At 42.1% G+C, this 17,381-nt stretch overlaps 1 protein-coding gene across 1 annotated transcript; it reads right to left on the bottom strand.

The window, feature by feature from the left end:
- Positions 1-3,705: 3,705 nt before the first annotated feature.
- Positions 3,706-16,784, bottom strand: mmp14b (matrix metallopeptidase 14b (membrane-inserted)). Its single transcript, XM_073491346.1, has 10 exons — positions 16,206-16,784; positions 9,507-9,655; positions 9,269-9,391; positions 8,726-9,033; positions 8,053-8,214; positions 7,487-7,647; positions 7,270-7,408; positions 6,956-7,106; positions 5,411-5,526; positions 3,706-5,322 (listed from the first exon to the last, which is right to left on the bottom strand). Exons 1-10 carry the CDS (start codon positions 16,302-16,304, stop codon positions 4,850-4,852), a joined length of 1,881 nt encoding a protein of 626 aa, XP_073347447.1. The 5' UTR covers positions 16,305-16,784; the 3' UTR covers positions 3,706-4,849.
- Between the last annotated feature and the right edge of the window lie 597 nt (positions 16,785-17,381).

Consider the following 17,381-nt stretch of genomic DNA (forward strand, 5'->3'; position numbering starts at 1 on the left):
CAGATCAAATCATCATTAACTTTTCATGTCATTTATAAAGGAGAATTGCAATCAGTAGGGCACATATCTCCACCAAGTCAGTCCACTTTAATTTTAATCAAGCCTAATCCAGTATCATCATCACTTAAAATTTTAACCCACCCATAACTGCTTAACGGTAATTTAAGCTCACCAGATCTAGGATCTGCATCAAATTGTACTCACTCATAGAAACCAGCCACCTAAATACACCATTATTATCATTATTCCCTGAGAAATTCATGAAAATGTTGAAAACACCCTATCTTGCAATGTTTAAGAAAGTGTGAAAAAGTTCCTGGAAGTTAATATGGTCTATTCTGGGCCGAGAATTCACCCTCCCATCATCACTGCATCCCTACTCAAATTTCATGGAAATCTGTTCAATAGTTTTTGTGTAATCCTGCTGAAAAACCAACCAACCAACAAACAAACGGACATGGCTGAGAACATAACCTCCTTGGCAGAGGTGAAAAAAATGTACATGTATGATATATTAATAAATATGAATTGTAATGTACAATATGTCAAAATATAACATGTATATGTTTTTGAGTTTAGACACATTTTGCAATTTATGTTTTCTCTGTTATATACCAATTTAGATTTCTGCTGAGATCGGGCTTAACAGTTAAAACAGAGCAGCCCTGTGTGACTACTTGGGCACAGTGGTGCTTTGAGCTGTCATGATGTCAGCATGCTAACATGCTCACAATGCCTATGCTAATATGCTGATGTTTAGCAGGTAAAATGAATACAATGATTGTCATCTTAGTTTGGCGTGTTAGCATGCTATAAATGTATGAATTAGCATCAAACACAATGTACAACTGACATATTGAAGATGATAATGGTGTGAGATGAAAAGTTTAGATTGTCACAATTCATCCTGAGGGGAACAGGAATGTTGGTACTGAATTTCAATCAGAAAGTCAGAAGGTCAAAAGTCTAGTGAAAAATATCAATGCCATGGTGGAGGTATGGAGCTAGAGGGAAAGTCAGGATAGGATCAACAAAGTCAGTAGTTTATGTTGTCATTCTGTGAAATGAACACAAAATTGAAAAGAAAAAAAATCATGGGAGTTCATATAATAGTTGTTAAAATATTTCAATTCTGACCAAGGTGGGTGACAGACCACCCCCAGAGCCAGAAGTGCAGAATCATCTGGTACGTTTTTTTAAAATGTGTCTCCCACAGGTTTCTCAACGTTATGAGAGTGCCATGCTATGTTACTGAATTACCCCCTTTAAAGAGTGACGAGCCAGTAGACTGCCATTTTTGAAAATTAAAACTGTGGCCTGATGGCGGCACTCAACGGAGACCAGAGGGTCCCTAAAAACAAAACAATATTTTTCTTAGATGAGCACAAAAGACGCAAAGCAAGTTTCAAGTTAGGCCATCCCATTTGTTCACAATTAAACAAAAGGCAACTGCATCACCTCCACTTTTTGTTGGTGGAAGTGAACACTGCATTAGGTTTAAGCTCTTTACATCCTATCTGTGCGTGTGTGTGAGCATAAGAGACAAAGACTCCAGAGAAAAACCTTGTGTTCATGTTTGTCGTATTAGCGCTGGGTGCAGGATGTGGCACAGCTTTAACTGATGCAAATGAAAACCATGTGTAACCTATATAGCCACTCACCAGTTCCCTTAAGAAATGCCCCTTTCCGTCATCCCACATCCTTGTTACCAGGCAGAATGTGACACTAACCATTCTCTGTTAATCATTCATTCTCGTATAATGGGAAAGTTACTCAGCCTTCGTTCTGAGGTTGGTCCTGCAATTACAGTATGATGTTCTCTTTGGCTATTATGAGGCACAATAGCCAAGAGCAGGACTTCCCCTGTTTGGAAGTTTCCATTCATCAGCCTGCAGGCTACACACCGGCCAGCTGAAACACAGGAAGTGTCCAGAAAGAGGAAGACAGACACATAAAGGGGCTTGTTAATGATGTTTGTTGAGTAGAGTTTGATGTGGACAGAGAGATGAGATAATGAGATTAGTGGATGTGATCTGAGGCACTTGGCACTGAGGGGAGCAGCTTTTGTAGAACGTGGACAGTAGGGTTGGAATCAGGACTAGAAATTACCTTTTCAGTTATCTGGGTGAAATGTGAGCGCCAGAGGAGTGGAGATGGCTGGAGGAGGCAGCGGCATTGTGGTCTGGTCTTTTGTTGGGCTTTGTGAAAAAGAAGTGAGTCATTTCGCAGACAGTGAAGAAAAGCGCTCCAGTTACACAGAGAGGAGAAAAGAGAGGACTGTGGGGAAGAATTATGCTGAGGCGATTCTTTTCTTCGCTCTGCAGAATCAGCTGGGGAAGACACAAAACATCAAGTAGTGACCCACAGCTGAATGTCTCACTTGGTTGCGGGTCACAGGGACGGTTTGAGTAAGGAAAGCTTCATGCACAAATACAGAAACATAGTAAAAGTTGCTGAGAAAGAAGACTACAACAACAAACGATTTTCTTCATGACATATCATTTATTGTGACCGTGATGTCGACAAAAAACCCAATTAAACAGATCCAAACCGACTCCCATCCCCCACCTCCTCACTGCCATGTCCCGCTGTGTGTCTGGCCTACATGATGCAGTTGGAATTCCAGATGTTGCTCATGGAATTCTGCTCCATCTCTGGCCTCCAAATGTGACTTAACCCTCCTCACTCCTCCTCCTCCCCCCCCAGAAGCCTCGTGACTCCTCTCCCCAGCCTCAGCTCTTCAAAACACTGCAGCAAAGTGGAGACAAATGGGCGCCCTAAATCTTTTCGGCACAATAGGAAAATACCTCATCATTGTAATTGCATAAAGCCCTGTTGCTGTAATCATAACATATCATAGAGTCTCCAACCCCCACCCACGCTCTTTCTCTCACAATCAGCCATCTTCACAGTGAGTCCGATGGGTGTATGGCAGTTGTTCATTAGCACGATCATTAAGAAATGGGGAGACGCCTAAGTTTGCTGCTTGAGCTTTTATTGGCACATGTTGGATGGGAGTGCACATATACGCAGTGCATAATGCACAAATAAAAAGGCATTTATAGCTGTGCAAAACATGCATGACAGCATGTTTGTATTGCTGTACTTGTGAGGACCTGCATTCACTCACTAAACCTCTCCACAGCTTATCAAAACCCTAAATCAAAACCTTAAGTCTCGAAGACAAGACCATGTCCTCCACTTTGCATTTCTTTCCTCATATTTCTACTCTTATGAAGGATTTTTGGTCCTCAGAAGTCTGAAAACACACATACACACACACACTCTCTCTCTGTCTTTCTCTAACTGTATAGCTGAGATATGTTTTCCTGCTGTGCAGCAACGGCTTCACACAATCGTCTTCATTCCTGTTTCTACTTAAGCTTTGGATCCAGTCCGCGTTTTCCGACCCAGTTTCTGGACTGCCAGTTTCCGAGCCCCAGTAACGCAGAGTGGTGCAGTCGGGGAGCAAGAAACCTGGAGGTCCAGGAAAGACAAGACGGAGGAGCAATGTGATCGATATGAGAGGTAAAGAGTCCAGGTAAGAGCTGGATTATATGATAGCAGTTGGACCTAAGTTGGAATATTACTGCATTAAAACAGGTGAGTGGGTCCAGTTCAGCTAAAAAAGCAGTTAACAGAAAGATGGCATAAAGGGAGAAGGAAGGGTGAGTGATTTACTAAGTGAAAATCAAAGCACAGAAAGCCTTTTGAAATTACTTTATTTTGTAAGAAAAGCTTTAAAATATAAGCGAGAACACACACAGAAAATCTCATTGAGAAAGCTAGATCATTATCATTACTATCATTATCACTAGTATCATTATCATTGCTGTTAAACTGCTTGTAACCCCTGACTGGTAATGTAGCACCATGATTTGTAAACAAGTACAATGACAAAAACGAGTCATTTTCAGATCTTTCAATTTATTTTCATTTGAGATGGATTCAAAGTAAAAAAAAAAAAAACAATCAAGTTTCAAGAATACATAACCCCCTTCCCCATTCACTGTCCCCACAAATATAAAATTAAGGCCACTTTCAAAACTGTATGTCACTGTCCAGCAGGACTTTTTAATGACAATGTACAAAAACATTCTTTACACAGAGGACAACAACAATAATAGTAATGGTCATAATAATAATGACAACATCATTTATAATAATAATCAGCACTAAAGACACTGATATAAAAAAAGAAAGGACACAGTCGCATTTATTGCTTAACTCTGATATGAGTGTTTCTCATGCTTCATAAGGACTTGAGCTAATGTTTTGTTTCCCTTTTATGGTCCATACTGGCTCTGACATGTTACTTTACTGGAAGATTAAGAAACACAATGACTACGCCACTGTGGTTTCCAAATGTTTGTGTTAATGTGAGTGTGCAAGTTTACAAGGGGGAAGAACAAGCGATTGAACGCGCTCTTTGCTTTTTTTGAAGGAACATGCTAGAATGGGCATCGTGAAAGATGCAGGTTCGAAGCGGAAATTCACAAGGACACAAACACTGACCACTGACACAAAACCTAAAAATATGACACAGAAAAAGGCTAAAACAAACAGCAATGAGCTGGCGTCAGTAACCACGAGGCAGGCCGAGACAGAAGGGAGAGAAGAAAAGAAAAAAAATGGAAGGATGGAATGGTTGAAGATAGAGCAAAAGGAATCAGGCAGTGGTAAGAATATTTTGAAATGCAAGTCGGGTGCTTTTCCTTCTGCTCTTTCCCCAGTTTATCTCATTCTCTCCTGCTCTTATCATCCGTGTTCAACATTTCCTTACACTTTTTTTTCTCTTTCTCTCCCTATCTTTCCCTGCCCCCTCTCTCCCCTCCTCCTCCTCCTCCGTCTACACCTTGTCCAGTAGAGATCGTTGGCAGTAGAGGAGTCGGCGTGGGGTACCGTACCGACGGAAAAACACCAAGGCTGCCAGCGTCGCAATCACACACACTAACAGGAACAGTGGCACAACCACTGCTGCTGCTCCACTGCCACCACCAACCCCTTCCTCCTCATCCACCTCAATAATGATCACCTCCGTTTCCTCATCCCTCTCCTTCTCCTTCTCCCTCTCCTTCTCCCTTTCCCTCTCCTTTTCCCTCTCTCTATCTCTAGTTTTGTCCTTATCCTCCCGTTCCTTGTCCTTCTCCCTCTCCTTGTCCTTGTCGTGTCCACCTCCGCCTCTTCCTCCATCCGTCTTGGGGTCTTCATTGGGGCATCCCATCCAGTCACGAAGTGCTGATTTGGGGTATCCCGGCTCCACACGCATCATCTGGTTGTTGAACTTCCAATACTTGTTGGCTTTGTAGAAGTAGGTGTACGCTGAGGGGCGGAAAACATAAATGTGAGAGACAAACCTTTCCACATGAGATAATAATCAAAGAATAACTATACACACACAACCCCTTACCTTGATCTTTGCTCATGAAGGCTGCCTTGATGTTGTCAGGCGCTCCCTGCCACACACTAACTGCTTTGGGATAGCCATCATCAACAGATCGTGAATCTTCATTGAAACGGTAATACCTAAACAGAGCATAAGAGACAGGTAAGGAAGGACAAAGGGACAGAGAGAAACAGCTAGTGAGTTCATGGTCACCCCTGAAAAACTTGCTCCTTGACTTGCACTCTGATTATGAAGACTTGACTTGACTTGGATTTGTTCTGATAGATATGTGACTTTTTGTCTGTAATGTTTCAAGATTTGACACAAATTTGCCCTGAAGGACTTGAGACTTGACTTGGGTTTGCCCTCACAGACTTTATCTAAAACTTAATTTGACAGACTTGAGATTTGACTTGGACTTGTCTTGAATGATTTGAGACTTGACTTGAGACTTTGATATACTTGATACTTGATTTAAACTTGTCCTAAAAGACCTTGGACAGACTCGACTTGGACTTGTCACGAATGACATGACACTTTTCTTTGGCCTAAATGATTTGGTACTTGATTTAAGACTTGTGAGACTTGAGTTGGACCTGGCCTGCTTTACTTGAGGCTTGACTTGCTCTAAAGAACTTGAGACTTGACTTGACTTGAGACTTGTTGTGACAAACTTGAGGCTTTATGTAGACTTTATGTAAAAGGCTTATTACTTTACTTGAGACTTGACTCAGACTTGCCATAAAGGACTTATCTTGACACACTTGAGACTTGATTCAGACTTGCTCTAGGAGACTTCAGAAGGGATTTGAGTCTCGTTCTGACAAACTTGACTTGGACCCGTCGCAAATAACTTGAGACCTGATTTTTCTTTGGTCCAAAGTATTTAGGACTTGACTTGATACTTGTACTGATATAAGTAAGACTAGACTTGGACGTAGCCTTCATGACTTGAGGCTTGACTTTGACTTGCTCTCAAAGACTTGTGACTTTCTCGACTTGGTGTAGACTTATCCTTAAAGACTAAATACCTGACTTGAGACTTGACTTGGATTTGATCCCCCAAAGTTGCTGTAATTCACTGTGTGTGTTTCTACAAGACTAAATCTCGAGACAGACCACAAAATTGGTGTTGAAATATTGCAGATGGATTGGTGTTGACTCTTCCAACAATCACACTCTCTCTGAATAGACTAAGACGAGGAGTAAAGGTGTTGTCTGGTCATAGGGCATGTTGTTTTCTTTTAAATAAAAGCCTCCTCTTGCCTTGGACTTTGTTTATGTAGGTGGCTGTTTGCACTGTAATCACTGACTGCCATACTTTACCAAACTTTTTATAACAATGACTATGGTTTAAATATGGGGAGGCTTAGTTCCTCAAGGCCTGTTTAAATGTTGAAATGAGAAGCAGGTTTGTAATTCAGGATAAGTGGCTGACTCCAAGCACTGGGACCTTATATGGTCAACATTCAAACACGTGTTTGGTGGGGGTGATGCAACTGGATTTTTCTTCAGTATTAGTAGTTTATAGAGTTCAGCACACACACACACACAAATAAGATGACTAACTTGTTTGCTCTGAAGTAAAATGTCTGTCCAGTGGGGGTGTAGAAGAGAGCTGCATCTATTCGATCTTTGGGAAGTCCAGAGCCCATTTCCTTTAGACTTTTAGGGTAACCTTGATCCAGAACTGATTCAGTGAACACCCAATACCTGTCCCCTGGAGAGAGAGTGAGGCAGAAAGAGGCAGAGTTTAGACAGAGATTCACAAACAGAGGACGAACAGTGATGAGATTAATGCACAATGTAGCCTGTTGGATGATGTCTGCTTGTAAAAGGGAAATGTTATGAATGTTTCGTCAATGTACTAAAGCCAGACTTACCTTTAAAGAAGGCAAATTTCCCATCTTCCCTTTCAAAAGCAGCATTGACATGAGTGGGCAGTCCCCTCCAAAAGTGACCAATTGGCATGGGATATCCATCCAGAACATGGTTGTTACGTACCCTCCAGAACCATTTATCCTGAAAGAGATGAGATTTATTAACAGCCTGCTAGGCAAACCGTCATATCAAAAGTCCAACAAGGATATGATGGTTTACCTTGAACACAAACATTTCTCCTCTGAGGATGGCGATGGTGTCGAAGTGCCCATCACAGATGTTGGGACCAAAGCGAGGCCTGTCTGGTGAATATGTGGGATCGGGCCCGTGGTTCGGTGTACGGGGTGTTACAGGAGGGGGCTGAGGGCCTGATCCAGATCCTATGTGAACAAGGACATATGAAAATGGTTTTCAGAGACTCAACCTTAACCTGTACACATTATATAATACTGGTCTTGGAAGATCAAATGAAACTTAATGATCCCCCATGTAGATTATAGGTTATGAAGAAGCAGACAACGGAGAGAAAACAAACCACCAACGATTACACATACAGAATGAGAAAAGGGTTTGGAGCAAAAATAGCACAGGTTTTGGACAAAATTGAGATTTATACATCATCGGAAAGATTTAATGTTTTACTTCTACCTTTCAAGTCTACAGTTTTCTCTTGGTGTATCACTGAAGTTATTTATGCTTCAAACATGCTGAAAATTGCAACAAGCAGATAAACACAGAGCTCCGTTTTGGATGGTGATATGGTTGCTGAACTGTGGAAAACGTACCATAAAGTTGCTGTATGCCTCTGCGGTCGTCATCAGGGAGTCGGAAGGTCTCGGTGTCCATCCACTGGTAGAAGGGAGCCATGATGGCTGAAGGATCATTGGAGTGCTCCAGACCAAGAGCATGACCCAGTTCATGCACCGCAACCAGGAAAACATCATTGCCTGAAGTGGCGTAAACACAAAAACACCATTTAATATGACTTTTTTTTTGTTGCAAATAATGAAAGCAATTTGGTATAATGAAATGAGTTTGATCTCATGCTTATGCTGAGGATACAATGAGTACTGAAAGAGAAGAGCAAATGTTGCTATCTCCCAGTTTTTAAGTGACTCACACACACACTTATCACATCAGTAAGTCAAAAATAAAGTCATCTGCCGGTCAGGTGATTATGTGTCAGACACAAACAGCTGATGTTGCAAAACTGTGTGTCTGCTGAACCAAAAATAAACACTTCTCTATTTCTGCGGTATTACCAAAGCCCGGGGCATGCTCTCCCTCAAATGTACTCACACAAGACTGGACATGTTGCTGCTCATGTTTTGCTCACAACAGCAAAATAAAGAGTCCCGACTCCCCAACATAAAAGTTAATTCCCAACATTTGTGTCATCACATTTTCATTTTAAGAAAAAAATCCCCTTGTTTCAACATAGATTCATCAGAGCCTCACCTAACAGATCCTTGTTTCCAATCGTCCACGGCTCAGCTGCATCAAAGTGGGTGTCCCCTCCGATGCCATTACCAGGGAAATAGGCATGTGCCAAAAAGCCTCCCTCGCCATCGAATGGGCTGCTGTCACCATGGAAACCCTCGGCGAAGAAGAGCATAATGTCTGCAAACTCCTCCACCTTGTCCCGTATGTAACTGTAGGGGATTTCCCGGAAACGGAGTGGGGTGACGCCCTCCCACACCTTGAAGGCCTTCCTGATGGCCTCGTGGGTCTCGTACTCACCAACCTTAGGGGTGTAGTTCTGTATACTGAAGAGTGTAATTGTGTGTGGGAGTGAGAGGGGGGAGGGTGGGAAAGTTGAGACAGAGTTTGGAGTTATTCCCTCTTTATGGGAAAACCATTTCAGTTGTTAAACAGTCACCTCACTTGTTTTTGGTTCATTGAGTACGAACATGAAATTAAGCAGAAAATTCAAAGTCATAGGTACTGTTCCATCATGTCTTTGCAGTTGTAGCACATTCACTTTGACGTTTGCTGACTTACGAGAAAGTGATTTCATTCTTGTTCCACTTCAGGCCTTGGATGGCGTATCGCTTCCTCCTGAGGTTGGTCTTCAGCTCGGCACCAAACTTATCTGGCACACCACAACGCGGTCGCTGCATGGCCCTGGAAAAGACAAGACATAATCCACTCAAAACAAGGTAAGAAATAGTACTTTTAATTTGTGTTTGGAGGCTGTACTTTTACAACATGTAAAATAAAGCTGTTTGATTGTGCTCACTCAATAGTGTTGGTGTCAAAGGTGCCGGTGATGGTAAGGCCGTAGAACCTCTGCATGGCGGCAATGGCTGAGGGGACAGAGTGTGGAGAACGAAGGGAATGGGTCCTCAAGTCCCCTGGAGGCAGGTAACCGTACTGCTGCAGCCATGACTTTAAAGCAAAACAAAAAGGAGAAAACAGTGTGACTCATGAGTAACATTGCAACATGCAACCAAGGAAAATCCAGTCGCAGTATGGAGAAAGAAAAAAAGGTTAAATTTGAAACATCCACAGAAACATGTGATACCTCAGCTGATTTTTGTTGTTAGTCATAGTCAGAACCAGCATTAAGGGACTATTTGGTATGATATTGATCATGACTTACAGTGACTACAGGTTCAGGATGTTTTTGGGCGACTGCAGCAAAAACACATTCCTCGCTGACAGCGAAAACAAGTTCTTGAATAATGCTGTGCTGTGTTTTGATATCTGGATATTTGGACGGTCAGAGGAAAATTATTTCAAGCCACTGGCACGTCTCCATTTAATGACTAAACACAAAAGCTATTCAACCATCATTCAGCTCTCCACTGAAGACTGTAGTGGATAGAAACTCAGGTCGACATGAAAGAGTAATGCCAAGCTTAAGCCCAAAAAAGCTTTAACCAGAGTTAGATCAGATTTCAACATAAACACAGTCAGACAGAAACTGAAAAAAGGAAATCCCCCAAAAAGAGTTAAAGATTAACTTCAGTTTCTACACTGAAGTCAACCTGTAGCGACTTGTTTGTGTTTCAGTGTAGATTGTGACAGTTATAACTGAACTTATCTGTTGGATTTATACATGAAGAAAGACTTAATTTGAAGCTCTTGAAGCATGTCTTACGATGGTCACTGAGTTCTTCATGCCTCCAGTTCCCTTGGTCTCAGCTTAGCCTGACCTTACTTTCCCCTGGAAACCCATTTCTCTGCGGTGCTGGTTTGACATCTGGACATGTGCCAGCGGCTTCGCTCCGCACCTCTCCCACACAGCTTCTCCTAAACTCTTTCCCTCTCAAACTAGAGCTGAAAAATAACACTGAAGCTATTGTGAGCACAGTGAAAACCGAGACTACTTTGATATTCTGCTGTGTGCAGTGACTTTGTGTGCTTGTAATGCACTTTTAGGATGTGTTTTATTGTTTGGATATAGTATGGGCTGGGCTGATAAAGGCTGCCTGTCAAAATTGACCTTTTGGGGGGCACGCTCGTGCTTGATGGATAGGTTTAGTTGTTGTTTGTGCAGAGAAGGGGACTGAGAAAGAGAGGAGAGAAATATAGGGAGTGTCCCAGGGTGAGACTCAGGCCTTGGGCAACCTCAGCCGATGTCTCCAGTCGAGCAGCAGCGTCAGTCAGTAATTTAACTGGGAATTTCTTCAACCTCGCATCCAAACCTCAAAGTCAAACTCTTCCCCCCACGTCCATGTCTCTGTCTTCGCCTCGTCACTCCACCCCTTCTCCTCTCTTCTCCCTCATCCCTCTCTTATGGAAAACCCAGAGACTTGAGGGTAAATACTTATGAACAACCACACCCAGATCCACTCAATTATTGCCCATCTGCCGCTAAAGGTTGCTAAATACAATGAAGTCAAAACATGTTTAACTGCCTCGTTTCAACATTTTTCCACTAATAATGTACAGTACAAAGCAGAAGTCTGAAAGCAGTGCTGACATGGATTAGCTGAATATGTGCTTAGGTCTGTGGGTTTATATTTATGCATGACTATACTTGTGTGAGTTTGGGCAGAAGTGAATGGCAGAATGACATTTTGGAGGCCCTTGAAGGTGTAATCTCTTCCTCTATGTCTGCCCTAGAGAGACATGGAGGTCTCAGTGTTTAGACTTCATCCCTGAATGAGCCCTTTCTGGTTCTGACTCACCCATGGAGCTCCACTGGTCACATAAAGACTCACTGTTTGCCACTGTTACAGCACGTCCACATGAGCGGGAAAGTCGAACACAAACTTTAGCATCTCAGAACTAGATGTATTTCACTGTGGATGTAAGAAAAATGGTGTTTAAGGGGTGATCTGACTGTGCTTGAAACCTTATTCTTCTCTCATACACATTCACTGTTTTCCTTTCTACAAAATCCGAACTTTGCCCTCAGCTCAGTCAAAAGACTGCTGTTGAGTGACACTGGACATTTGTTTCAACATTAAGGCTCCCACACCTCTTTCATGGGTCCCTCAGGTGACTTGACAAAGTCTTATTCACCGTCACACTTTGCTATTTTTGACCACACTAATGGGTGAGTCTGGCTGAGTAACTGAAGTAGTAGCAGGAAAAGGAAATGGTCACTATTTACAGTGGCACAGGAGATGACAGCCCAAACTAATACAATCTTTTGATGTAGAGCAGTGATTACCTTTTTGGTCAGTTGTGCAGCCACAGCCCACACCGATGAACTTAAATACCCCTTCACTGACAACCCATACTTTCATTTATTTATCCATTACTTATAACTTTATTACAACTGTTCATTAATTATTTTTGCTACAACCATATATCCTTGAATTTGAGCTATTTTACTTATCCATTACTATAAGCTAGCTATATTTCAACTGTTTGACCGCCAGTTAAAGCCATTTAAAATTCTCTACATGCCTTTAAACTAGTTTTCCTGGCCCTTTGAAACCTGGTGTTAACGTATTAGAGTTGACTCAGTATAAAAATATATGTTTTTATTCAAATAATAATTTATTTCCTTTCAATTAGTGGAGCTACCATATTTCCAAATAACCCCTTGCAACTGCTGTTATTGTTAAAGCCACTCTTTATCCCTTGATTTTTAACAATGCACAGACAAAAAGAAGCACAGTGCAAAAGTTCTCTTAGGAAACCGAATCCAGGATGGTGAGGTAAAGGGCGCAGCTTGCTCATATGCAGTGATGTGAGTTTATTGTTTAATGGAAGATCTACAAAGAATCAAACAACGGTTGCTATGGATGTCTCCTTTTGCATAGGATGAGCGAGCGAGAAGGAGGGATTGCATTTCAGAAAAGAAAGAGAGTCAGTTGTTCCGTTTGGTGAGGGCCAATGGAAAGAAACTCTGGTCAACAGCGATGGGAGTCCAACTGAAGCATGCTGGGTATACAGCACACACACACAGCTCCTCATTACACATCCACTTACTCTGCCCAAAGAGCTGCAGTATTATGTCAGCTGTCATAAACGTATGAAATTATTGCTCCCACTTCACTTGAAACAGCTCATTACTGGCTGTTAGCGTGTGACTGTGTGTGTGTGTGTGTGTGAGGGAGTTTGTGTGTAGGTGTATTCAGCCTGGGACGTCAAAATCAAACTAGTTACATTCTTTCTTGCTTTATGAACATTTGCCCGAGGCTAATGCCGTTCCTTTAGGAAAACATTTACGACCTTGCTGACCCCTCTGGCCAGGAGCTTCTCAACACACATGTAGAAAGGTTTGAAAAGGTGTGTTTTATGTGTGTGTGTAATCCCTCAGCTGTTGTCTATTAAAACAAACATTCTCCAGCCAACAATAAGACAAAAGAGTGGGAAATCATAAGCCTCTACCAATGTCTAAACTAAATCTCAATGACAGGGAAAAAGGAAAAAAGCTTCCCCAAAGTCTGGCTCATTGCTTACTTCCTGTGTGAACAGGAAATGAGATAATGACTTTGAGTATTACCTTATTTCCTGTAACACCTCCTATCTTTCCTCAGGGAGGCTCCCCTCAGGCCACCCACTGGTGATCTTTAGGATGTGACTTTGTTCCTTCCTTTAATTCTTCCTCTAAATGACCAGTGAGACATCAAGATGGGACCAGTGTAAAGTTACAGTTCAACCAGTCTGAATTCTCTTGCATCCGTGCTTATTCCCGTTAGGAGCAGATGTAAAGAGACAAGCTGTATATTCAGACAGGATGTGTGCATGACAGCTATGATTTACATCCTGTCGTATTCAGCTGGTTAATTGCTTCATTTTCCAACTGTCCTTTTCCCAGATTGCATCACTCGCATCACCACAATGCCTCTCTTTCTTGTCAGCAACAGCCTTCTCACTGTCTTCCCTGCTTTGCCTTCATCATGTCATCTCATGTCCATTTATCTTGCTTTGTAGTGAATGACCTCAGCTTGTAACAATTTCTGCGTGCGTGTGCCTAGGAGAAGATCTGTGCACATATGGGAGAAGATGTGTGTGCGTGTCACACGCAGGTGGCTGCTGACACACCAAGGTGTTTTTAGCCACAAAACAAAAGCCCACTGCCCGCTTCCTGTCTCAGCCACAGACCACAGGACATGACTTGTGCATCTACATCCTTGCAACCCCGACTGTTTATCTCAGCAACACGCAGCCACTGACCAGCAGACAACCACTCACTTAATTAAACTTATTGCTAATTAAAACACAAACATCCTCCTCCATAACGGAACTGTGGACCGATATTGGTGACTTGTGGGTTTGTGGAGGCTACATATGGGATCGCAAACATCCCCTGTTGCAATGACGTTAAATGAAAGACACAGGAAGCTGTGGTTTTACAAAACTGTCATAAAAACAGAGCATGTGAATCACTACATGAATCTAAACTTATTGAACCAACGCACTTTCAAGGGCAATCCAGGTCAAACCTGTCTGTGCACTTTGGTGAAAATTTCCACGGAAACTTAACAGTCTTTCTACTTAAAGGCCAACCAGTGATTTTTTTTCACCATTAAAATCATTTATGTTGTAGCTTGAAGTTCCAGTTTCTCTTATGCAAGCTTGCTCATTTTTGAAAGTTGATGTTCCTGTTCTTTTTAAGCTGATGATATAAAAAGATCCACTCAAAATGAAAGGACTTTATATGACTAAACCTATTTCCAAAGCAACAAACATCTTGTAACTCATCTCCGAGTTTGAATTTCTACATTCAGGTCATGACTTGATAACTATTACACTCATGCTATCAGGCCTAACTTGCATGACTACCTCCTTTCTTCTTCTTTAGACTTTTCCAGCGCTTCTTTTTGCTGATACAAGTAAAATGACTTGGACGTTTGAGGTGCTAGATGTACCAACACGTTCAGCCTCACTAGACATTTGCCCTTCAGTGAAGCCTAGAAGTTGTTTAACATTACTTACTACAGTTAATATTTTAAATCATGTGTCGAATAGCCCCAAAAGGGAGTCGAAGTACTGCAAATTTAAGGGAAAGCATTATTTTGTTCGTATAATAAGTATAGAAGTATTTCTTAAATCTATTACTCAACTTAATTGGATTTTACTGTGATTAGTTTAGAAACACTGACCAATAATAACCAATAATTGATTGTTAACACATCTAAACAGTTGAGGAAATTCCTTCAAATTTGCATCCCTGGTATTACAGGTTCCAATCCTAGGTTTTGAATTGTGTCAATGGGAAAGCTTTTCGGTTTACATCTGAGTCACAGATTCGCCTTTGAGTTGACAGTCTTATGTAGGTCAGTGGACCCCTTAACTCCATTTTCTTCCACTAGCACAGCTGGAATTATTCCGTAGGCCACAGACAGGAGAGAATGATTGGAGAGACATTTGGCGCCACTGTGTGACCTACCAATATCATTTAGGCATCTAAATGCACACACACACACTCATACACACATGCAGAATGCCTGCTAACGATGCTAAAAGAAGCCGGTGTGTAGGGGTATCATAACAATGTCACTTCCTGCAACATTAACACAGAACAGTGCTGGAGGATTGCTGATACTGCAGAACAGAACAGAACAGAACAGAGCAGAGAGGATGTACAACACTAATTAGACCTGGTACCTCAGCTCTGTGGGTGATTGGAAGCCTTTAACTTAACTTGACTTCACGCTGTGCCAAGTGTTTTTCCACAACTGACCATGGCTGAGATGCTGCAGAAGCTCTCAGATAGTAAAAACCCACCTCCCCCCAGTCCGCTGAGCCCTAACGCAGGACAGATGTCAACAATTACATCTCCCCATCACTCTGAATAGAACTGTACCCACAACTATCAATCCCCCCCTCCACTCCCACAAAAATTGCCTCTGTCTCTGCCCCGACCACAATACAAGCTCATGCATTTCTCATTATTTGCTTTTTCTCTCCCTCTCCTGCTTTTGCCCCCTCAGCATTTCTCACTGTTTTCACGAGCGCTATCGTCATTATGGGCTGCTTCCTCTGACCCAGGGTCAAAGCCTCGCCCATATTCCTGTTGAACTGTTAAATTATTATTTATAATGATGTGTAACAATCTGATCAAATAAAAAAATTAAAATGTGATGAGTAGCAGTAGGGATCCTTCACTCTTGTGAGAATACAGTATTTTTCATTTGCTCATAATTTAAACTTTTCTTTTACTCCTGAACTCTAGAACTCCCAACTTTCTCACAATATTATTTGTTTTGCTTTAATCCTACATTTATTTATCAGGTTTACATAAGCAAGTTTGGATTTAATTATTTTGGTTATTCATCTGGTTTTATTTCTCTATTCTGGATGCATTTGTCTAATGTAATTGCTTGATTCTCGACGTATTTGTCTGGTTTATTAATCATATTTATCATCAGTCCAGGATTTATTAATCTGACCGATTAGAATTAAGCTTCATTCTATCTGACTACACCCCTCATCCCTGGCTTTATTCCTCATCCCTGGCTTTATTCCTCACCCCTGGCTTTATTCCTCACCCCTGGCTTTATTCCTCACCCCTGGCTTTATTCCTCACCTCTGGATTGATGTGTCGCTCCGTCGCCCCCTGTGCGCTCAGCTCCCACACCACCGCCAGCAGCAGCAGTCGGACAAGCGATTTCAGCTCCGGTGCCATCACTTGACTCTCCAAAAATCAAAGCTAAAAATGGACAGCTCTTCCTGTATCACTTCGCGCAAACTTCACTGTGCTATTTGTCAGAACATTATATGTGAAAAAACGTATCCCACGAACGACTTTCCGGGCGCAACTGAGATCGACTTTGCGCACAGCGCAAAAAGAGTTTCCGGAGGATACACAGAAACTCGAGTTACTTATAACACGAGAGGTATTTGTCCAGTCTGTGCATTCTTCTCGCGTTTTGGTGAATTTTAACCAAGTATCGGACGTTACTGGAGGCAGGAAGTTGGAAGGGGGACTCTGGAGCTGCACCCTGTGCGTGTTTTATGTCCAAGTTCTACTTGCGCTTTGCTCCAGATGTTGCAGCCGACTTTGTTTTCATGAAGCGGTCCTAACTCCTCGCTGTCCTCTCTGCCCTATCTTACAGTCGGCTTATTTTGATCCCCCTCTCCTCTTCCCCTCTCTTCCAGCTGCAGACGTGGTAGTTTGATACTCCCTGGAGACCTTTAGCTGGAAAGTAGAGGGTTGTAAACCTCCCCCTCCTAATCTGCCCGCCCCTCTGACATGGAGGGCTGGAATCAACTTGGTGACCTTCACATTAGACTTTGTAAAGTTTGGTCTTACCCTTGGGCTGTGATTAAATGCCTTAATGCTCCCTGAAATACATACAAGCTGTTATTATTTACAGAGAAGAGAGCGCAAACACCGAGCTGAATGATACAATACAATGAACTCACATTTGCAAAGTAGGAATTTAGGACATTTATCAGTACAGTCATCTGATCCCGTGAACAGAAATATGACTTCACCTTATCAATTAAACCATTTGTTAAGACATAAAGTTCTTCTCAAGCCCAGGGCAACAACCAAATATTGTTAAGCTCTTATTTTCAGTGTTACACTGTTTAGGGTTTAAAAATGGGGAGCTCATTATCAGTTTATTAATGGCTGTCCTTATAGTAATGCATTGCCCACCAAACAAATGAATACTTCTGTCTCATACGGATTCTTCATAGGTGCTTAACAAGTATGCCCAAACGCACTGTCTCTCTGTGCAGCCTCACGCTGTGTTTA

Source organism: Pagrus major, chromosome 21 (genome assembly GCF_040436345.1).
Source record: "Pagrus major chromosome 21, Pma_NU_1.0".
NCBI lineage: Eukaryota > Metazoa > Chordata > Actinopteri > Spariformes > Sparidae > Pagrus > Pagrus major.